This window comes from Bubalus bubalis, chromosome 20 (assembly GCF_019923935.1).
Source record: "Bubalus bubalis isolate 160015118507 breed Murrah chromosome 20, NDDB_SH_1, whole genome shotgun sequence".
Lineage (NCBI taxonomy): Eukaryota > Metazoa > Chordata > Mammalia > Artiodactyla > Bovidae > Bubalus > Bubalus bubalis.
In genome coordinates, this window is record NC_059176.1 from 10,443,087 (window position 1) to 10,465,821 (window position 22,735).

At 40.0% G+C, this 22,735-nt stretch overlaps 1 protein-coding gene across 6 annotated transcripts in view; it reads left to right on the forward strand.

Annotated features, from left to right (window-relative positions):
- Nucleotides 1–22,735, forward strand: part of DICER1 (dicer 1, ribonuclease III) — a 75,900-nt gene that overhangs the window by 25,414 nt on the left and 27,751 nt on the right. For 4 of the 6 annotated variants that reach the window (XM_025271298.3, XM_025271297.3, XM_044932834.1 and 1 more), the window contains 10 exons: nucleotides 2,679–2,867; nucleotides 3,664–3,826; nucleotides 4,809–4,939; nucleotides 6,657–6,791; nucleotides 7,241–7,401; nucleotides 9,612–9,780; nucleotides 11,067–11,539; nucleotides 18,896–19,028; nucleotides 20,295–20,537; nucleotides 21,085–21,236. In XM_025271298.3, the coding sequence (XP_025127083.1) occupies nucleotides 2,724–2,867; nucleotides 3,664–3,826; nucleotides 4,809–4,939; nucleotides 6,657–6,791; nucleotides 7,241–7,401; nucleotides 9,612–9,780; nucleotides 11,067–11,539; nucleotides 18,896–19,028; nucleotides 20,295–20,537; nucleotides 21,085–21,236 (1,904 nt within the window). In that variant the 5' untranslated portion in view covers nucleotides 2,679–2,723. Of the gene's footprint in view, nucleotides 1–2,678; nucleotides 2,868–3,663; nucleotides 3,827–4,808; nucleotides 4,940–6,656; nucleotides 6,792–7,240; nucleotides 7,402–9,611; nucleotides 9,781–11,066; nucleotides 11,544–18,895; nucleotides 19,029–20,294; nucleotides 20,538–21,084; nucleotides 21,237–22,735 lie in introns of those variants that run through there. The other 2 variants (XM_044932833.2, XM_044932835.1) reach the window with 2 other exon arrangements.

Here is a 22,735-nt window from a genome sequence, read left to right on the forward strand (position 1 = left end):
TACTGCGTGTAGTTGTCATGTTTCCACAGTCTTCTTTAATTGGGAACATTTTTAGTTTTTCTATGTATTTTATGATACTGATAATTTTGAAGAATATCATGTGCCCTTAAAAAAATAGAGCATCGTTGTATTTTTTAGACTATTCTAAGCCTATTCTAAAAATAGATTTTATTTTTTAGACTGAAGCGTGTCCGACCCTGTGCGACCCCGTAGACGGCAGCCCACCAGGCTCCCCCATCCCTGGGATTCTCTAGGCAATAATACTGGAGTGGGTTGCTTTTTCCTTCTCCAATGCATGAAAGTGAAAAGTCAAAGTGAAGTCTCTCAGTTGTGTCCGACTCTCAGCGACCCCATGGACTGCAGCCTACCAGGCTCCTCTGTCCATGGGATTTTCCAGGCAAGAGTCCTGGAGTGGGGTGCCATTGCCTTCTCTAACTTTTATATAGTCTATAATAAATTTTTAAGTATTTATAAATAGGTTTTTTAACACTGTTCTAAAAATAGAACATTCATTTATGTTTTAGACTTTTCTGGCTCTATCATTACCACTAATGTTGTCTACATCAGAAGAAACGGTGAGAGTGGTAAGAAGGAGGGTTCCTGGAGGTGGAGGAGGTGTGTTTGAGGATTTACATAGTTGCCCTCTTTTCTCCTTTGAGAATTTCCATCCACCAGCAGGATTTGGGCTTTTTTCCTGATCCCTCCACCATTTATTTATTTGATCTTGGATTAACATTTGGGCTGGGTGGGAAGTGAAGCATCAGGCTTAAACAGTCGTACCAGTGAGCGGCCTAGAGTAGTGAAGAAGTACACTTGTCCCTCGCTGCCCGTGGTGAGTGGTTCCAGGACCCTCTGATGCCCAAATCCCCGGGTGCTCATGTCCCTTGCATAGTACAGTTGAGCCTCTGCATCCGTGGATTCATCCAGCCAAGGATAGATTGACCTGTGGAAGTGGAACCTGCGGATAAGGAGCACCGTGTGGAGATACCCCAAGAATGGGTAGCCATGTGGGAAGTGCCTGCAGGTCTCAGCCTTGGGCCTTCAGCATGACCTTCCGGGTCTCAGGCTGTTAGGTAAAATAGCCTTCCACTTCAGGTTCTCTGCCCCCGGCTTGAGTAGGAAGCTTGACTGATCAACCCGAGACTGTTTATCCTGTAGGCCTGCAGAATTGAGAGAAGTGAGTGCTGAGTATAGAAGAGGTAGGAGGAAAGGCTGTTGGGACTTCGGTTCAGTAGAGAATGAGCACATTATTTCTCGTGGAAAATGTAGTTCTGTTTGACCCCGGCAAAAGAAGGACTTGATAGTTTTTCATAGTGTACTCTGGAACACTCTGCTTGCCTTCTTCCTCTGAGAGGGATACTGAGAATGGTCGTGCTCTCTGGTCCACGAACACACCGCCTTGCTGAGGCCTGAGGCCCTGCGGCCATTTACTGGAGGTGCTACTTGTATTAACTGGATGTTGAATTCTTGTCAGCTGAATTAAGCTCTGAAATCAAAATTTTGGTGTTAAGCCTATGCATACAAGAGACTGTACTCTCGAGGCTTCTTGGTGGATTAGACACAACAGTTAAGTCACTGTGTTGTGCCATGGTTATAAATTTAACAGGTCAGGAGATTCAAAGTTTTTGTTGTCAAGGAACAAAGACTGGGGATTCTTTCTTTCCAGTTTCATAGAGTAATAACAGTGAACACTGCAAAGCAGCACAAGGGGAAATTCCCTTCTACGGGCAAGTCAGTCCTGCGCCGGTGGGCTTTCTCATAGAGATTTGAACCCTAACCCTTTATCTGCAGGTTAGGAGTTTTACAAAGCCTGAATTTCTGTTTTATCCTTTCACATAATCAAATTTATCTTTGGGGAAGAATATGTGAAATATAGAAGAGTGCTTAGATACCATGAAGTAGCTCTTATTTCACAAAATGGTGTTGCCTTGTTTTAATTTATCTAGGATATGCATGATTTTAAAGATACTTATGTAAATAGTCAGCTGTGCAATTGTGATAGGGTGTCAGTTAAGAAAAATAACCTTCTTCTCTGTTTATGGTCCTTTGATAAAATGACCAAATGTTGGTGGCATTTGACTCCTTCTTGTGTGTACGTGGTATGAAATGCCTTTCATACAGTTTTCTCATTATTTTATCAATAATAGCATCATAGAATTTACAGATGTTTGAAATATATTTACATATATATTTACATGTTTTGTATATAAACATATTTATTTTAAAGAGCATCATAGTATACAAATTTTCTTTTAAAGGTATTTTATGGACATGGTTCTATGTCAGTAAATATAGATCTGTATTATCCTAATGGATTTAAAGTTTTCCACTTTAAGACTAGACCATAATTTACTTAGATAATTTTTTATTAATTCATTTTAAGGTTATTTCTTGTTCTTAAGTAATAATATGACAATAAATATTCATGTGTTTACATCTTTGTGCATCTGCCTAATCCTTTCAGGCAGGTTTCTGGGTATAGAATTGCTGGGTTGGCGAGTGTAGAATGCTTGACTTTTAAAACAGATCCTCTTAGATCAAGAAAAAGCTAAAACAATTACAGGAAGAATTTGAAAAGGCCTATAGGAACGATATTCTGATGTTTCTCTTGTTTCTGTGCTTTCTTTTGTTTTTAACCCTGCATGGTTGTGTAATGGTATTCTTTTTCCCTTTTGTAGTAAGCTGTGCTAGAACAAAAATGCAATGAAAGAGACACTGGATGAATGAAAAGCCCTGCTTTGCAACCCCTCAGCATGGCAGGCCTGCAGCTCATGACCCCTGCTTCCTCACCAATGGGTCCTTTCTTTGGACTTCCATGGCAACAAGAAGCAATTCATGATAACATTTATACGCCAAGAAAATATCAGGTACTAATGAGAACACTAATACTGGAGCATTTTCACTAAAATGGAATAAATTTGCATACAGTTGACACAACTTCTATAAAACTCCTTTACCTTTTTAAGCTTTCCTCTTCTGATTAATTTTCTCATTCCAAATACTTTTGTTCTTAATAGTCATTTTCTTTCCTAACATCTGCTGGGTAATTGATTTGATAGTTTTATTGATGAAATTTCTTATCTTTTTTACCCTGTAAAAACCTCACTGTTCCTGAGTATCTATTTGGGTGTGTCTGTCCTCATGATCTGGGTAGGAATCGAGATTGGTTTGAACAAACATGGACTGTCAGAACTATGGTTATAGTCTTTTTTTTTTTTTTTAAAGAAACAGTATATTACAGTTGGTCTAAAGTGGTAAATAAGAGTAGATCAGTATAATAAGCAGTAGTAAAATCATTAATTTTCTTCTTTACTTTGACTTTGCAAATGAATTTTAAATAACCACTTATTTTCCATTAAGTTATAGTGTTTCAGTTGTTCATATCATTCTAGAAAAGTTTCTGTTCCTGTGAAAATGATTTTTAAAGAAATTGTAAATGCCATTTCAGCACATTTATACAGCATGGCTATGTGTAACCTGCATTTTAATGCCTCTGATTATTATTATTAAATAAACATGTAGAAGGTAAGCTTTTTGAAAGGGCAAATTTATTGGAGGAAGATTTTAGAAAACAGTGGAATTTTCTGAATTGAAACAAAATCCAGTTTTTAAAATTCTGTACTTAGATAAGTGTGTAATCTTTTTCCCCCACTGTATTTCTAGGTTGAACTGCTTGAAGCAGCTCTGGATCATAATACCATAGTCTGTTTAAACACTGGCTCAGGGAAGACGTTTATTGCAGTACTACTCACTAAAGAGCTGTCCTATCAGATCAGGGGAGACTTCAACAGAAATGGCAAAAGGACGGTGTTCTTGGTCAACTCTGGTAATAAAGCACTATTTTATCAAATTGCATGGAGGAAATTGGATGAGATCTTATGGTTAAGCAGATTTGCTCTTGGGGTATAAAGTTAAAGTCTTGAAAGTATAGAGAGGTTGATGAATAATGTGCTTGTTGAAGCAGAATATCATTCTGTCTTACTTGTTAACTTTAAATAGTATTTCTCTTAAATGATAGTCATCCTATTTCATAGATGTTAAACGTTAGCTTTCTTCTTAAATGGAACTGCATTTAATTCTGGCTCTGCATTTCTTTTGAAGGATTCCTTTTGGAATATAATCTGATCTCAGTAGTTAGTTATTTTGTTTTTAATGTTTCAGTTTCACAAAATGTATCATAAGGAGCTTGATTATAGGTAACTTTTTGATTTATGATTTTGCTATACCAGTTGTAGAAAGAAAGTCAGAGGCTTTTTGAAAGTTAGATATTCAGTAAGAGTTTAAAGTATAGGTTTTTATGTGTTTGGGGTTATGTATTAAAATAAAAAGTATAAAATGTGAATATAAACAGCTCAAGTACTAACATAACCATGTCACTCCTCTCCTTTTTTTCTTTTCTTTTTAGATTGTTTCAGCATGTGATGTTCTCATGTGCTTTAAATGCATATCAGTCTGTGTTACTTCTTGGTGATACAATCTGATTTTATTGAAGAAAGCAGGAGGGGTGGATAGTAGTTGCCTTTCTAGCCTAGAAATTGTGTTCTTAGATTGGGGAAAGGCACCTTAAAGAAGGAAGGTGATCTAAGACTTTGTAAAGTGAGTGACAGAGAGGCAGGGTGGTGAGTATAAGAAGCATATTTTGGAGATAACTGTGAAAGTATGATTTTAAGTTGGCTATGTAAAAAATTGGTGGTTAGATATAATATATAATAATAAGGATTTCCCTTAGCTGTTTAATCAGTAGTCGTCCAGAGAGCCATTTAGGGAAGAGTTCTTGCATTTACATGGAATATTGTATTTGTAATCAGCAAACCAGGTTGCTCAACAAGTGTCAGCTGTCAGAACTCACTCAGATCTCAAGGTCGGGGAATACTCAAACTTAGAAGTAAGTGCATCTTGGACAAAAGAGAAATGGAACCTAGAGTTTACTAAACATCAGGTAAGACTCATAAATGAAGAAATTTCACTTAATAAATCTGTACAAGTCCTTGATTTATAAGATGACCTGAAGCCCTCATTACGTGAATTAGGTTTGAAGACTCTACTTTCCTGTACTTAGTCAGCCTAGAAACTAGTCCTCATGCATTTTCTTACTATAATCTCATCCTAAATCCAAATAACCTAGTCCTTTGTGTTGCTGTTACTGAATAGAAAAGAAACAGCTTTACAGTATGATTTTTTGTTTGAAAATGCAAATTCTTATGATCTGTTTCCATCTTGCAGATAACTTGCTTTCAGAAAGTTTACTCTTGAGTTAAATGCCTTGACATTTCTTGGTTGAGATCTTAGTATTTTTGATGGAGACTTCCTGTAACTTAGCTTCCCTTGTGGCTCAGCTGGTAAAGAATCTGCCTGCAATGAGGGAGACCTGGGTTTGATCCCTCGGTTGGGAAGATCCCGTAGAGAAGGAAAAGGTTACCCACTCCAGTGTTCTGGCCCGGAGAATGCCACGGACTGTGTATAGTCCATGGGGTCGCAGAGAGTCAGACGCGACTGAGTGACTGTCACTTCCTGTAACCTAGACGTTTCCATGTCACCAGCTCGTGCTGAGGGCCTTTCACGTGTTGGTGAATCTGAAATGGTTAAGAGATGTTTCCTAACTGACCTCAAGCAGTCCCTGGTCTGCTAGTATGTCTTACATATTGGGTTCAGTCAGTTCAGTTCAGTCGCTCAGTCGTGTCTGACTCTTTGCGACCCCATGAATTGCAGCACGCCAGGCTTCCCTGTCCATCACCAACTCCCAGAGTTCACTCAGACACATTTCCATCGAGTCAGTGATGCCATCCAGCCATCTCATCCTCTGTTGTCCCCTTCTCCTCCTGCCCCCAATCCCTCCCAGCATCAGAGTCTTTTCCAATGAGTCAGCTCTTCACATGAGGTGGCCAAAGTATTGGAGTTTCAGCTTTAGCATCATTCCTTCCAAAGAAATCCCAGGGCTGATCTCCTTCAGAATGGACTGGTTGGATCTCCTTGCAGTCCAAGGGACTCTCAAGAGTCTTCTCCAACACCACAGTTCAAAAGCATCAATTCTTTGGCGCTCAGCTTTCTTCACAGTCCAACTCTCACATCCATACATGACCACTGGAAAAACCATAGCCTTGACTAGATGGACCTTTGTTGGCAAAATAATGTCTCTGCTTTTGAATATGCTATCTAGATTGGTCATAACTTTTTTTCCAAGGAGTAAGCGTCTTTTAGTTAAGCTCTCTTAATAACTCATTTAAAATCCACAGAATGATAAGCCATTAAAAAAACTAAGGAGTCCGTGTCTTCTTCCAGAAAACCTTGTAAATTTGACAGGAAAAAACTGTGTGAATTATTTTGTGATCTGATAAAACTGACAGGTCTCATCAATCAAATTATGAGGAAGCTGAAAACCTGAAGTGGATTGAGTAGATTTATCATAAAAACTTGGTCTCCATTATCAGTATTTTTTTTCTTGTCTCTTTCCATGTTTTCCTTGTTTTACATCTTGATTCTCAAGTATGAGCTTCCATACATTGAGATTTTTGTTGTAATTTTTTTGTTGTTGTGATTTTTAATGATGACTTTCTTAATCCTCACCTAAAATACAGTAGTTCCCTAATCTGATTTCATAGAAGTATATCCAGGCAGGTGAATGGCTTGTTTGTATACTGATAGCAGTTTTATTTTAGGTTCTCGTTATGACTTGCTATGTCGCCTTGAATGTTTTGAAAAATGGTTACTTATCACTGTCAGACATTAACCTTTTGGTGTTTGATGAGTGTCATCTTGCAATCCTAGACCACCCCTACCGAGAAATTATGAAGGTAAGTTTTTAGATTTTATCAGTGTTAATAATGCAGGTCAGATTCCTGAGTAAAAGCAATGTTTTTATATACCAAAAGCAATATTAGTTACCACTTTTGGGAACTTGGTTTCAGTGTAGGAATGAGTGACTGAATATTAAACTAATGTTCATTTAAATCTGTAATTTATAGTATTAGTACATTTATAACTTCTAAATCTATAATAAAAGTTTAAACAATAAAAATCAGTAAATTATGTGATCTATCATAAGTGTATTGCATAGTTTATCATAGCATATTTAAATGTTCCTTTTTGATAAATTGATCTTTTAAGTAAGCTACAGTAAATTCCGTAAGTGACCATTTTGGTATTTGTTAGGTCTTTTTGACATGTTTAATCAGGATGCTGTCTCTTTGGTTGGGGCCTTGCAAAATGAATTCCTTACTGTCAGTATCTTTTGTTACATTAGCTTTGTGAAAATTGTCCATCATGTCCTCGTATTTTGGGACTAACTGCTTCCATTTTAAATGGGAAATGTGATCCAGAGGAATTGGAAGAAAAGATTCAGAAACTGGAGAAAATTCTTAAGAGTAATGCTGAAACTGCAACTGACTTGGTGGTCTTAGACAGGTAAGCACTTAGGACTAACTAGGCTTCAGTGAAACCTGCTAGGGTGGTTTTAGGCCTTTGGTTCCATACTCCCTTGGAAGACCTAAGAATTCCTTATCAGGACAGTCATCTTCAGATGCAGGAATTGAGCCTTGTTTCCAGAAAGTGTAACAGATGGTGGTGTTTCACCCTTAAGAGGGAATGTTGGATACACGTGGTCCCAGCCTGTCTGCTCATGTTGATGAGGGCTGGGAACTCAGTAGGAGATCTGTGTCCTTTTCTGTCAGTGTGTGCATTTTTTTGTTCTGACCCAAACATCCCACATGATGGTTTGAAAGAACATTAATTTATTTACAGAATTCAGTATTTTACGGTCTGATTGAAAATAATGGGAAGCACCCTCTGATTTTGAAAATGGGTGTGAATTTCTGACCTGTTTCTAGGTTTGTCTCTTTGAGGAGGTTGCTATTTTGAGTTTCATTGAAACATATAACACAGCCTTTGTAATCTAAGTTGTTAGAAGGGAGCCTTTATAAGTTAGGTTTTTAAATTACAATGACTAATTCAGTTCATATTAAATTATCCTTATATCCTTGTTAGGTACAGCCTTTAACAAGGTTAATGATTACCAAGTAGTGGTTCTTGAAACAGTTACACTAGAGAAGACTTATTTCTCAGATTGTGAAGTTAAATCACACATGGGTTTTGAGGACTGGCTCCACTAATGTGTGACTTCAAGTGTGTCATTAATTGTCCCTGAGCCTAAAAAATGGCATTACCAGTGGCTTCAGGGGACTCTTGGGTGATCAGTTACATTGACATGAAAACACCTGTCACTTGGTAGGAATTTGGAAAGAGTTCTCTTTGTTAAATGAGAAGAAAAGTTAACATTTAGATTCATGGAAGTTAGATGTGATATGAAATACAAATCTGATGACCTTTAAGGTGTTTAGGTAAAAAACTGATAGATATTCTATTGCGTTTGGCATTACTTAGCTCTCAAAATCTCACTTATAAATTGTAGTTGGGAATAATGAACACTATCATTTTAAAATATATTTATTTTCCTTAATTATTATATATGCTTTTAGGATTGTGTGTGTTGTTGTCATATTATGAAAGGCATGAAAGATCCAAGGAATGATACTGTTGTGATTGATTGAAATGTGGGGGAGTTTTCCTTAAGAGGGCATGTTAAAATATGACTCAACCCTAAAAAGGAACACATTTGAGTCAGTTCTAGTGAGGTGGATGAACCTAGAGCCTGATAATACAGAGTGAAGTAAGTCAGAAAGAGAAAAGCAAATACCATATATTAACACATACATATGGAATCTAGAAAAATGATTACTGATGAACCTGTCTGCAGAGCAAGAATAGCGGCTCCGACGGAGAACATAGAGAGAGCAGACCGTGTACGGTGTGGGAAGGGGGGTGGGAGCTGGGCGCGCAGCACTGCAGCACGCACATCGCCGCGCAGAGGCGCACATCGCCGCGCAGAGGCGCACATCGCCGCGCAGAGGCGCACATCGCCGCGCAGAGGCGCACATCGCGCAGAGGCGGCGGCGCAGCGCTGTGGCACGCGGAGCTCCGCCCACCGCTCTGTGACAGCCTGGGGCTGGCGGGCAGGCTCAGGAGGGAGGGCACGAGTGTGCTTGTGTCTGATGCCTGTTGCTGTGTGGCGGAGGTCAACACAGTATTGTAGAGCAGTTATCCTCCAGTTAAAAATAAATTAAAAGATTTATTTAAAAACCAAGAAGGTTGACATTTGCAAATGCTAAATGTTTCAAGTAGTTTGGAAATGGATACGTTTAATGATAATACTTCCTCCTTATGATCTCCTCCTGCCTTCCCTATTTCTGGGTCTGAGAAGTAATCATTGTTGAGTTTCTTGTCTATTTTGACAAATTTTCTCATTCTGGGTGATGCCTTAGGGGGCAAAAGGTGAAAGTCTAAACCTAAAAATCAAAATGAAAAACCTGTGATTAACAATGAAACAACAGAATTCTTTTGACTGTTAGCCTTATGCATTTATTGACACTTAGCTGGCAAATATAGTACAGGTAGAAGTGGGTACAACTTGAGGAAGGCTTGTTGTGAGCCTGCGTGTTCCTCCAAGTAGTTACACAGCTGAAAAGAGGGAGTTTCTTTTTTGGCTTGGATATATAATGGATGGTAATGCTGTAGTGAATTTATTGTGGTTTTGACAACTTCTGTTTCTGATGTTAAAGATATACTTCTCAGCCATGTGAGATTGTGGTAGACTGTGGACCATTTACTGACAGAAGTGGGCTTTATGAAAGACTGCTGATGGAGTTAGAAGAAGCACTTAATTTTATCAATGACTGTAACATATCTGTACATTCAAAAGAAAGAGATTCTACTTTAATTTCTAAACAGGTAAGCCTATATGAAGTAAGTACAGAGAGTATAATAAAAGGCGTTGATACATTTTTAATGTTGAAATGAATTTTCTTTTAATGAGGCTGTTTTATATACATTTTCGTTTAAGGCCTTACCTTCTTGTATCTTTGGACATTTTTCATTGAGTGTATCATATTGGGTTGAGTTTAGTGTTACCTGACCGACATTTCTATTAAGTGGAGACCTCCCTGGTTTAAGGAGGTGTCATGATTGTTTGAATATAAGAAGTGAGTCCCAGTTTTTTTTTCTTAGTCAGATGAGTTAGTTCCTGATCAAACCCTGAGCTGAAAGAATTCTTCTGTTGTTTCTTTGTATGTAACTGGACAGGAGCCCATCATCTCCGAGTAGGGTAGCTTTGAGAAGCGATTCCTTAGGACAGTGGTCCTCAAAGTGTGGACCCTGGACGAGAAGCATCAGCTTCCCTCTGGAACTTGCTTGACATGCACATGAGAGGCCCCACCCTTGACCTGCTGAATCTGAAGCTCTGGGGTGGGAGCCAGCTGTCTAAGATTGGAAGCCCTTCAGTCAATCCTGTTGCCTTTAAAATTTGAGAACCATTGTCCCAGGACAATTTGTCAGTTGTCCTAGCCAGCTGTGAATGTTACTACCGTGTTGAATCGAATCCTTAATTCTCTCTTGCTAATTTTCTCTGGAGCAGCAATGCCCAGACTCTGTTCAGCAACTGTCTTCTCATTAAGTCCATGTTCAACCCAGTGGGTCTTTCATTTGCCTGCAGAACTGGCAGTTACAGCCTCACTGTGGGTTTACATTCCAGTCTGAGCTAGGGTTGTAAGTTGTGGCACTCTGGGGCACAGATACAGTTCAAGGAAAATCATCTTGCTTTTCTTTGATACCTAAAATAAAATGACATACTCTGCCGCATATGCACACACATTTATATATTCTGCTATGTAGTTCTTGTGTATTTACCTGGAAGTAAATGACTTAGTTGTACTTCTGACCACAGCTCTGAGGTTGCTTTATTAACTGTATACAGTTGCCTCTTTTAATTTCTGTCATTTGATTATTTTCACTGGGGAAAACAGAAGGGTGGTTCTGGGCATGTGTATGAAAAAGTAGAGCTTGGAAAGACTGCTGACCCCTCTCCCTAACCTTTTAAGGAATGAACCCCAGTGTTGATATTAGTGGGGTAAGTTTATTTTCAAGGGGCAGATTGAAGACAACTGAAATCCCAGTTGGACTCCCCGTGAAGATACTGCAGGAGTATTGTTTCGCATTGGAGTCTTTACCTTTTTTTGTAGATACTCTCAGACTGCCGTGCGGTCCTGGTTGTCCTGGGACCCTGGTGTGCCGATAAAGTAGCTGGAATGATGGTCAGAGAGCTGCAGAAACACATCAAACATGAGCAAGAGGAGCTGCACCGGAAGTTTCTGTTGTTCACAGACACTTTCCTACGGAAAATCCACGCCCTGTGTGAAGAGCACTTCTCCCCTGCCTCGCTTGACCTGAAGTTTGTCACTCCTAAAGTAATAAAGCTGCTCGAGATCTTACGCAAATACAAACCGTATGAGCGGCAGCAGTTTGAAAGCGTGGAGTGGTATAATAATAGGAACCAGGATAATTACGTGTCCTGGAGCGATTCTGAGGATGACGAGGAAGATGAAGAGATTGAAGAGAAAGAAAAGCCAGAGACAAATTTTCCTTCTCCATTTACCAATATTTTGTGTGGAATTATTTTTGTGGAAAGAAGATACACAGCCGTGGTCTTAAACAGGTAACTCTCTGAGATTAACATTTTTTCCCCTGTAGTAGAACAGGCAGCTTTTTGTTGTTCTGTGAAGTGAGACCTTGTAATAGCTTGAAGAGCTGGGCAGAAGCTTAGGGAAGCGTCCTTCACTTGGCACCATCGTCAGAACTCAACATGTAACGCTATCCTGGGATCAGCAGGATGTTTATATATACAATCGCTTGACTGAGGTTTTGTTCCTAAAGGATGCTAATCTTTTCTAATCCATCTGAAATCGAGTGCAAGTACAGAAAAATTAAGTTGACATTAAAGTAAACCTTCCTTGTTCAGTATTCAGTTGTTAGATTTAGTTCAGATATTTATTAACCTGTTACTATGGTGTGTTCGGAGAAAGCGATTGCACCCCACTCCAGTACTCTTGCCTGGAAAATCCCATGGATGGAGGAGCCTGGTGGGCTGCAGTCCATGGGGTCGCTGAGGGTAGGACACGACTGAGCGACTTCACTTTGACTTTTCACTTTCATGCATTGGAGAAGGAAATGGCAACCCACTCCAGTGTTCTTGCCTGGAGAATCCCAGGGACGGGGGAGCCTGGTGGGCCACAGTCCACAGGGTTGCAAACAGTGGGACATGACTGAGTGCACACACATGATGTGTTAGGCGTGGTTTTGAGCATTTCACACCACGCTTTCTCCTTCAGGTGATCTTAGGATAAATTGTATCAGGATATTGCTGTGGCTAGTTTTTCTGTGTTAGCTTTTTTTCTTAACAAATGCCTATTCAAGTTTGCACATTTGCAGTGAAAAGCATTAACAGCTGGGTTTGAAATTTGAATTGGTTCATAGACTACATATTAAAATTTTCTGAATCAGAAGATAATAAAAATGTTAGGGAGGAATTCAGAGAATACTGGCAAAGGTGGCAGTGAATGCCAATTAGGTTGTAAATTTCCACCCTACCTCCTTCTTCAGTAGAAGTGTATTTTTCCTGAATATAGACCCAACCAAGGAGCTTCACTTCAAATTTGCGTCACGTGGTCACTTAATGTATATTTCTTTTGATTTGTGGATGGTTGCTCTATTATTTGTAAGGGCCAAAAAGAGTCCTTATTTAGTACTTCAAACTACTTGTTTCTACAAGATCTATTAATTGGCCAAAGTTGATCCCTAAGAACCTTTTCTGCAAGTATTGATCTCTGAGGAGAAATTAAACTTTGTTTCCTGAGGTAATTTGGGGTTTAAAAAAAAAAAAGAACTGCTTCTGACTTGAGAATGTACTTGAGTAACGAGAAATTGGACTCTGGGGTCGTCGTCTGGCGGTTTTCAGTCTGGAAGTTTTCATAGTCATTGGGCCTGATCCTGATGATGGATATGAAGTAGAATAATTTTAGGTAGTGAATTACATTGAAATCAGAAGTTTAAGATTGGAAAGGAACTTCACTGACTAATCCAACCCACTTACTCTTACTCTTATAAGCAAAAAAAAAAGGAGGAAAGCGTCTGGAGGATAAGTGATTTGCTCTGAGTTAAATTGCCAGCCAGTGGCAGAGACCATTCAAGAATCCTGATATTCTGCCTCCTCGTTTCCACTTCTTTGTATAATCATCATGCCCTTGGGTATCACAGAACGCTAACAACCAGAGCTTTACAGTGGGAAGACTGCCAGGCGACAGTCCAGGGAGTGCAGGACTACTCAGGTTATTTTTTAGAATGGGGGAAAGGCATTTTTGGGGTCAGAAAAGTTTAATGTTGGCACAGTTCTAAGCTGAGTTCTAGACGGACTCCCTGCCCCACACAGGATAGGTTAAGAATTAAGTACATTTTCTGGGGCTTGGAGAGGACTGGGGGTTCATTTTCTTCCTTTTTTCCTCTTTTGTACGTGTGTTTGTAAGTATGAAGATGTGCCAGTTTTCACTGAAGGAATATTAGCCTGAAAAGGTTTATCAGAAATCAGTGTTACTTCCTGTTGACTTTGAGGATCAGATTAATTGCGATCAACTTTCATAAAGTGTGCCTGGAATTTAGTGTTGGATGATGAATCAGGAGTGGTTTGAGGGTTTACTTTATGGGCAGCTAATTAAATGTACAATAGAGGTCTTGTTCCAGTAAGCTTTTTAATAAGCTTAGAAAAACTTCCTGAAATCCAGATTCTTTCCTTCCATCAATTTAATGGGAGGAAAAACCATTCTTCAGCAAACAGTTTCACGGGAGTAGAAGCTATTGTAATACATGGGTGGTTTTCTACTCTCCTAATCAGAAAAATAAAAAATAGCTACTTCTGTTGTATGTGTACAGTCTTGGGTTTACAGTTTTTCTTTTGCCTTATATACTTAAGGCTTTATCGTCTATAATTTACCTTTTGTATCAGTCAGTCAGTTCAGTTGCTCAGTCGTGTCTGACTCTTTGCAACCCCATGGACTGCAGCATACCAGGCCTCCCTGTCCATCACCAACTCCCGGAGCTTGCTCAAACTCATGTCCATTGAGTCGGTGATGCCATCCAACCATCTCATCCTCTGTCATCCACTTCTCCTCCTGCCTCCAATCTTTCCCAGCATCAGGGTCTTTTCCAGGGAGTCAGTTCTTTGTATCAGGTAGCCAGAGTATTGGAGTTTCAGCTTCAGCATCAGTCCTTCTAATGAATATTCAGGGCTGATTTCCTTTAGGCCTGACAGGTTTGATATCCTTGCAGTCCAAGGGACTCTCAAGAGTCTTCTCCAACATTGTGGTTCAAAAACATCAGTTCTTTGGCACTCAGCTTTCTTTATGGTCCAACTCTCATATCCATATACCTGACTTCTGGAAAAACCACAGCTTTGACTATACAGACCTTGTCAGCAAAGTGATGTCTCTGCTTTTTAATATGCTATCTAGGTTGGTCATAGCTTTTCTTCCAAGGAACAAGCATCTTTTAAATTTCATGGCTGCAGTCACCATTTTCAGTGATTCTGGAGCCCAAGAAAATAAAGTCTGTCACTGTTTCCTTTTTTCCCTATTTGCCATGAAGTGATGGGACCAGATGCCATGGTCTTAGTTTTTGAATGTTGAATTTTAAACCAGCTTTTTCAGTCTCCTCTTTCACTTTCATCAGGAGGCTTTTTAGTTCCTCTTTGCTTTCTGCCATAAGGGTGGTGTCATCTGCGTATCTGAGGTTATTGATATTTCTCCCAGCAATCTGGATTCCAGCTTGTGCTTTAACCAGCCTGGCATTTCGCATGATGTACTTTGCTGCTGCTGCTACTGTTAAGTCACCTCAGTTGTGTCTGACTCTGTGCGACCCCATAGACGGCAGCCCACCAGGCTCCCCCGTCCCTGGGATTCTCTAGGCAAGAACACTGGAGTGGGTTGCCATTTCCTTCTCCAATGGATGAAAGTGAAAGTGAAGTCAGTCAGTCATGTCTGACTCTTAGCGACGCCATGGACTGCAGCCTACCAGGCTCCTCCGCCACGGGATTTTTCAGGCAAGAGTACTGGAGTGGGGTGCCATTGCCTTCTCCGGATGTACTCTGCATATAAGTTAAATAAACAGGGTGACAGTGTAGAGCCTTGATGTACTCCTTTCCCAGTTTGGAACCAGTCCATTGTTCATGTCTGGTACTTTTATATAGTTTTAAAATTTCAGAACACTCCATGAGGGAAGAAGATAGATGTTTTTACTCTATCATAGATGATATGTCTCCCAGCAGTCTGGATTCCAGCTTGTGCTTTATCCAGCCTGGCATTTCGCAGAACTCCTGAAATAACTCAAGGATCAAGTGGCAGAAAGTGACTTCCACTCTCCAAGTCTAGAGCTCTTTTCACTGTGTGATTTATGAGTATTGTGTGACTTTGGCATTGAACAAACCTGGGTTGATGTCTTCTCTCTATCCCCCATCCCTCCACCCCTTTGTTTTTCCAGTAGCTTTGTCTTTACAGAAAAGTTGCAGGGATGTACTGAGTTCCCCTTACGCATTCTGGGTTTCCCCCATGTCTTATGTCAGTAACATCTTACCGTATCAGGGTACGTTTGTTGCAACCAAGAAACTAACGTTGGTGTATTACTATTAACTAACTTCTAGACTCTATTGGATTTCCCCAGTTTTCCCATTAATGTCTTCTTTTTAATCCAAGGTGTACCAGAGTTCATTTAGTTTTATTTCCCTAATCTCCTTTGGTCTCTTACGGCTTCTTGTTCTTTCCTTGTTTTCGATGACCTTGATGTGAGGAGGACAGGTATTTTGTGGACTGCCCCTCAGTTTAAATTTGTCTGATGTTTTTCTCAGGATTAGACTGGGTTTTAGCATTTGAAAGAAGGCTGCGGATATGAGGTGCCCTTCTCGTTGCTTTATCTTAGGGGGATTCGTGGTCTCGACACAGACCATCGTGGGTAATGTTAAACTTCTTCACGTGATTATGATTGCACTTGCCCATTTCCTCCACTGTGAAGTTATTATTTTTCTTATTTCTTACTTGATTCTTTGGAAGCAGGTCACTGAAGCTAGTTTATCTTGGGGAGAGAGGAATTCAGCTTCATGCCTGGAGAGGGGCTTCTCTATGTGTGTTACTGAAATTCTTCTGTAAGGGAAACATGTCTCTTTTATCCTATTTATCTGTTTATATTTGTTGACTCATGTTCGTTTATCACTGTGAACTTGTGTTTGTTTATTTTATACCTTGGTTATGATCTGATGCTGGGTTAGTTTTCTGTAAAAGTTATTCCACCCTGGGCCACTGGGGGCTGTTGGAGGTTAGTGCCTGTGTCCTTTTGACATGCCCCGATCCTTCTGATTTTTGAACCCTGCCTGACTTTCTGGTAGAAGAATGCTTCAGCCATGGAATCAGCCATTTCTCCGAGGGGCCCTGGTTCTTTTTATCTTCACTTACTTTTTAGGTATATATTCTGTGCAAGTTATTTCACTTTTTAGAGCCTCAACATCTTCATCTATAAGATAATAATAATACCTCCCTTTCTTACTGAGTCGTTAGTGAGAGACACTGTATACAAACACTGCAGTCTTACCACCTGACATTGTGCTCGGGGAGGCTGTGTACATGCACAGGGTGAGCCTGTGCCGGCCACGGTGAGGAAGGTACAGGGGTGGAGGGTAAGCACCAGCTCTTTTAGTTTTTAGAGTAAATTATGTCTGCTGAATATGATTGTATTTATAAACTCGTACATTTTTATGTCTGCTGAATATTATACAGTTGGCCATTGAATTTTAATACTTTTTAAGTTATGTTTTCTTAGTAGTTAATTTTCATGGAATTTTACAAAAATACTGGTTTCAGGTGAATTTGAAAACAGGAAAAAAAAATCACTTCCTTGCTAGAGATTGTTTGAGGAGCTCTAGTGAGCTGCTGTCCATGAGGTCGCACAGAGTCGGACACGACTGAAGCGACTTAGCAGCAGCAGCAGCAGCAGCAGTGAGTGTTTGCTGCACTAGAGAACAGCATTCTTTATCAGACAGCTTGCTTTTGGAACAACTCACATAAACTCAGTGTAAAATTAAAAGAACGAGATTCTATCCTGGCAGTTCTGTGGTACCGTGAAATCTCAGGGCAGATAGTGTAGTCCTTATTAATACAAGTGCCCTGACAACAGTAGACTTTGGTTTGTTTTTCTGGAAGCCCGTAGCTTGTCTGTAGGGATTCCTTAAACATATCTGATAGAGAAATTTTTGCTTTTTAAACATTGTGAGCATAGGTATGTAGCATTTAATTGCTGCTTACAAGGGACTTTGTCTTTGAATGTGCTCATTGTTTCTTCCGTTACCTGCAGTCCTGATGAGAGTCTCATTAAGGAGAAATAAAAGTACTCTTGGTGCTTCCAATTCTCAGCTAGTTGAAGTCTACCAGATTTATTATTTTAGGCAAATGAAGATACATTCTCTGCCTAATTAGGAGTAACTGGAAACGCATTTTTAAACCTCTGTTTTGTTCAAATTGCTTGTTTACATAAACTGAAGTTTGGAAGTACATATTATTTCTACAATAATTGATTTCATATTTTAGATGTTGGGGCATGCAGTTTGTGTGTAACACTGTTTTCTGTTACTGACATCATAAGTTCATAATAACAAATCTTTGAACATATTAAAAAACTTTCTGACTTTGAACATTTTAGGTACTTGAACTGTAGAGCAGATTCTCAAACTAACCTAGGCATGCCAGTGTTTTACTGATTTGGAGGCAGGAAGATATTCTAGATGGCCATTCAAGGTTTTTCCCAGGGCTTTGATATTAGTCTGTTTCATGTACTTATTAAAAAAAAAAAAAAAAAAAAAAGAATGGTTTGACTTAAAAATGCAATTTTCTATTAGGAATTTGTGCTACATTGTATGACTTCAGAGGAACCATATGGGATCACTTAGGTCAGGTGTGGAACCATTTATCCTGTGTGCTGAGTTTTCCAATGTGGGTATTTCCAAAATAGCTGTAATGGCAACACTAACTGTTAACCTTCTGCACCCATGTAACGTGAGCCTGTCCCGTAGCTCTTTTTCATTTTGTAGCCGAGGGCCCGCTTTCAGGGACAAGCTTTCTGGGTTGATAGAGAGGAGCAGGTAGGAAGGGGAACGAGCTCAAGAGCCTATCCTAGTTCCTGCCCGGATGGGAGGGGAGTTATCTCAGCCTTGCAGGGAGGCAAGCTCTGTCAGCCTTGCAGGGCAGAAGCTCAGTGGCCTTTCATGCAGAACTGTGGTCAGTGGCCATCCGCAGGGCCATGAAGTGTTGGGAATGGAGATGCTAATCAGTGGATGGAGGCTTTCCTTGCCCTGGAGCCCTCCTTCCAGAGGGACAGGGCACTGGGGTAAATTGAACAGAAATGACATGCTTCTTTCTTTGCACGTGCAGCTAGGACTCTTACTACACGGAAAGAGAGGAGAATGAAGTTTCCCTTGGGGTGTTTGGTACTTAACTCTCCGTAAGCTTGGTCATAGAGACAGGGGCATGACCACTGCGGCAAGTTGTGCGTGCGCTTAGGGAAGCATGTTTTGGAGATAGAGTGTGTGTGGCTTTTTCATTATAAGGCTTGGCCTAAAGCCAGAACACATGAAGAGTCCATGTTTCTCTCTGCCGAGCGCTGTCACTTCCCAGGCCATGTTTCTGTGACGGTCATTACTGCCAAATTAGAAAGTTTGAGGGACTGTGACCATTTTGTTCACCCGTGTCGTGTAAATCAACCCTGTCTTTGGTGTTCTGAGTATTTGGTGCACAGATTGACACAGAGAAGAGCGACGGTGATTTCTTTTTAAGCTAGAGGGGGGAGAAATACCAAGACTAGTTTGTTAGGTATGTTGGCAAAAAAAACTCCTGTATTTCCATTTTAAGAGAGACCTTACAAACAAAAGTTTAAATTTTTTTTCCCTCAGCAGTGCTTAACTTCCAAATGTGTATAATTTTCTTAGATTGATAAAGGAAGCTGGCAAACAAGATCCAGAGCTGGCTTACATCAGCAGCAATTTTATAACTGGACATGGCATCGGAAAGAATCAGCCTCGGAACAAACAGATGGAAGCAGAATTCAGAAAGCAGGAAGAGGTAAGCTAAGTGAAAATAATTTTACAGTAACAGTTTTCAGAACATATATAAACTCTGCCCATAGGAACCCCCTCTCTCTATAGTTCCTCTGCATTTTTTTGGTGCTATAGAGTACTCGTAAACAGAGACTCACCATTTCCCTTGAGGTAGCCGAACGATGATTCTCATGTGTAGAATTAGAATACCTGTCTGGTAAATCAATTTTGTGTCTTAATTGCCATCGGCCATTTTATTTTCCTTTATGGGGCTGAGGATACACAGCTACGTTTCATAGAAGACAGCTCATGTAAATATAACTCTTGCTGACTTGTTACGATTCTGAAGCAACAAACTGAAATCTTTTTCCTAGAATGTGTTTTGTTTGCTATTCAAAGTCCTACCTTGGTTGACTATTTTAAAAACAACAATATATTTTAAAGATTTTTGCTTTAATTTTTTTTCATGCTTTTTATTCAAGATTTGATATAGGAAGTAGCACTGTAAAGATGATAAAAACCTAACATAGTGTTCCTGGCTTGCAAATAAAAACTTTTTATGTAAAATTTGTTGTTTAAGTTAAAAGTAGCAGAATAATTCATGTTGAAGTCATTTTTCTTTGATAATACTCCAAGTTTGGGGAGTTCAGTAGCCAGAGTCTTGACAGATCAGTCTAAAACCCAGCTTAATTTCTTATTTAACTTACGGTGAATTGGGAAATGATGTTACCTTAAATCTACTATGAAAAAAACTTTTCACTTAAAAAAAAAATCATTTCTGATCCCTTAAATTAAGTATGTCCCAAGATGTCAGAAAATAAGTGATGCTTTGCTTGTAGTTTTTAATTCCAAGTGATTTAGGGATTTTAGTGACAACAGTTTTGACATCTTTGGAGGGATGTTGGCATAGGTGCACAGACATAGGTCCCATAGGGAGGCACAGAATATCAACAGGATTTCAGAAGTGAATTCATTTGGTCACTCTGGTGGTTATTAAAGAAGCCAGTGTCTTTAGCCGGAAGACTGTGATTTGTCCATGGGTGCTTCTCTACAGTAGAAAGGCATTTTGATTTTTTCAAGTCATGTTCAGCTGAAAATGTCTTTGAATCAGAGTTTCTTGGCCCGGATGTTCATGGCGTCTCGAATTTTGTGTGATACTCATTGTTTTTAGCCTGGCCTGGATTACGAGTGCTCAGAGTACTGTCACAAATGACAGCTGTCCCTTCATTTAACTGTGCTCTTTTCTTTGGAAACTTTGTTAGAATTCCTTTTCTTGGTGGATTTTTTTCAGGTACTTAGGAAATTTCGAGCACATGAAACCAACCTGCTTATTGCAACAAGTATTGTGGAGGAGGGTGTCGACATACCGAAATGCAACTTGGTGGTTCGTTTCGATCTGCCCACAGAGTATCGATCCTACGTTCAGTCGAAGGGAAGAGCGAGGGCACCCATCTCTAATTATGTAATGTTAGCAGACACAGATAAAATAAAGAGTTTTGAAGAAGACCTTAAAACATACAAAGCTATTGAAAAGGTAAGATGTACATGTTATCTATAAGTTATTCCTGTGCATATAGAAATAATAAAAACAGTTGTATCTTCAGAGAATAGTCTCAACAGAGGTGTGCAGTGGGTAGATTATTAGACAGTTGAGAGTAATTGCACAGAGCCAGCAGTATTTTACAGTAAAATGGCAGTGAAAATGGTCATATAGGTTACTGGGGAAGATTAGGAAGTACACTGTTCACGTGCACGGTGTCGTCCTCGTTGACTGAGTTGGAGACTGGTTTGAGAGTGATGACACAGCCCAGATACTCCTGTAAGGCTGGTGATCACTTGTGTGCTGCTGGTAGGTGCAGTTCAGTGTCTTGTTCCCTGTATGGGAACGTCTCCGTGTGACTGGAGCTGGGAAGGATGCGTTGGGAAAAACTGTCTGCAGCAGGTGGCTCTGGAGTATTGAGGTATGTGTTTAGGAGAGAGAGAGATTTCGTGTCAAGAGAGCTTTTTCTTAGGTTCAGAGGCAGACAGCTAGTGGCAGGAAAGGCATTTGTTCTCATAAATTCTGTTCTGAAACTGCTCAGATCTTGCGAAACAAATGTTCCAAGTCGGTTGATACCGGGGAGGCCGACACGGAGCCCGTGGTGGATGACGACGATGTTTTCCCACCGTACGTGCTGAGGCCTGAGGACGGTCCCCGTGTCACGATCAACACAGCCATTGGGCATGTCAACAGGTACGGCCGCGGGCTACGTGGTAGACAACCTGTGAGAAACGTGAGATTTCGGTCTGACTCTATAAGGATTGTGTTGTTCACCATCTGCAAGCAATAACCAATCTCGCCGTTTATGGCCTGTGATGCCTCAGTGACAGAAAAAGAAGTTGCTTTTTTCTGTTCATTGTTTTTTTGGTCAGAATGCAAAACTAGTATTGTGCAGAAATAAATATTTCTAGTATTGTGCAGAAATAAATGTTTCCCTTCTCATTGTTAAGGCTGACCTAATGAATGCATACATCTTTTAATTGGATTGAAATTAATTTTGCAACGCTCACTGTTCTTTTCTAAATCTTAAAACTTATTTTGTGTCAAGCGTTGGCGGCCATTGAATTTTCCTTTAGCAGAAACCGGAGACTTGATACGTTAACTTTTTTTTTTTTTTTTAAGTATATGCCATTTTATCCATACTTTGTCCTGATTTGGTGATAACATTTTTAAGAACTAAGGAAAGCAGATGCATAGCTAGATTACATATCAGGATAAATTTCATGCAGAGGCAAAATCGAGGAGCAGAAAATGTAAGTGTTTCTTTTTAACTGTTTATTTGGGAACAGTTTTAAACTTTAAAATATTGCAAGGATGCTTTAAAATGTTTCAAGAATACTGCAAAGAACACCCAGAGAAGACCATTCAGGTTTCCCAAGAACGTTTTCTGGAGGGCACGGGTCCAGCGCAGGGCCATGGGGCGCTCTTGTTTTCCTCGTCTGTCTGGTCTGCTTCATCCTGGCAGCTTTCTTCAGTCCTTCTTGGGCTCGAATGGCCTTGAACGTTTTCAGGATGGCAGGCCAGTCACTGTGTCGTCTGCCCCTCAGTGTGGGTTTATTGGGTACTTTCTCATGACTGGACCCCGGTTGTGCGTTTTTGGCCAGCACGTCACCCAGGCGATGCTGGATTCCTTGCATCTGACCGGGTCACCCCGTGTCGGTTTGTCCTCTGGTGACGGCGGCGACTGTCATCACTTGCGCGAGTCGGCCAGCTTTCTCTCCTGCACGGTTGCCTTTTCCCCTCCGTAATTCGTGAGTATTTCATGGGGAGACATTCTGAGATTATATAAAATTCATCCCTCTCCTCAGTTTTCACCCATTGATATTTCTTGCCTGGATTGATTATTTCTGTGATGTCTTCCAAATGGGGATTCTCTGACTCCTGAATTCTTTCTGCGTTTATTAGTTGTCATTTTACCATGAGAAAGAGCTTTCTCTTTTCTCTGTTTATTTGTTCCTTTTATTTTTTTATCCAGTGTGAACTAATGGACTCCTGTTTGGTTCAGTCATTTTTAGTCTTTTACTCTCGTTTCTTGTTTATTTTGATGTGAAACTTGTGTAAAATTTGGCTGCTGAGGACCCCTTCGGTGTAAATTCAGTGTCTTTTTAACACGTCACCACTATTCTTTGGACAGTTCTGTATTTTAAGGCACACAAGATGTTTTAGACTCACAGTTTCCCTGCCCTCAGGCT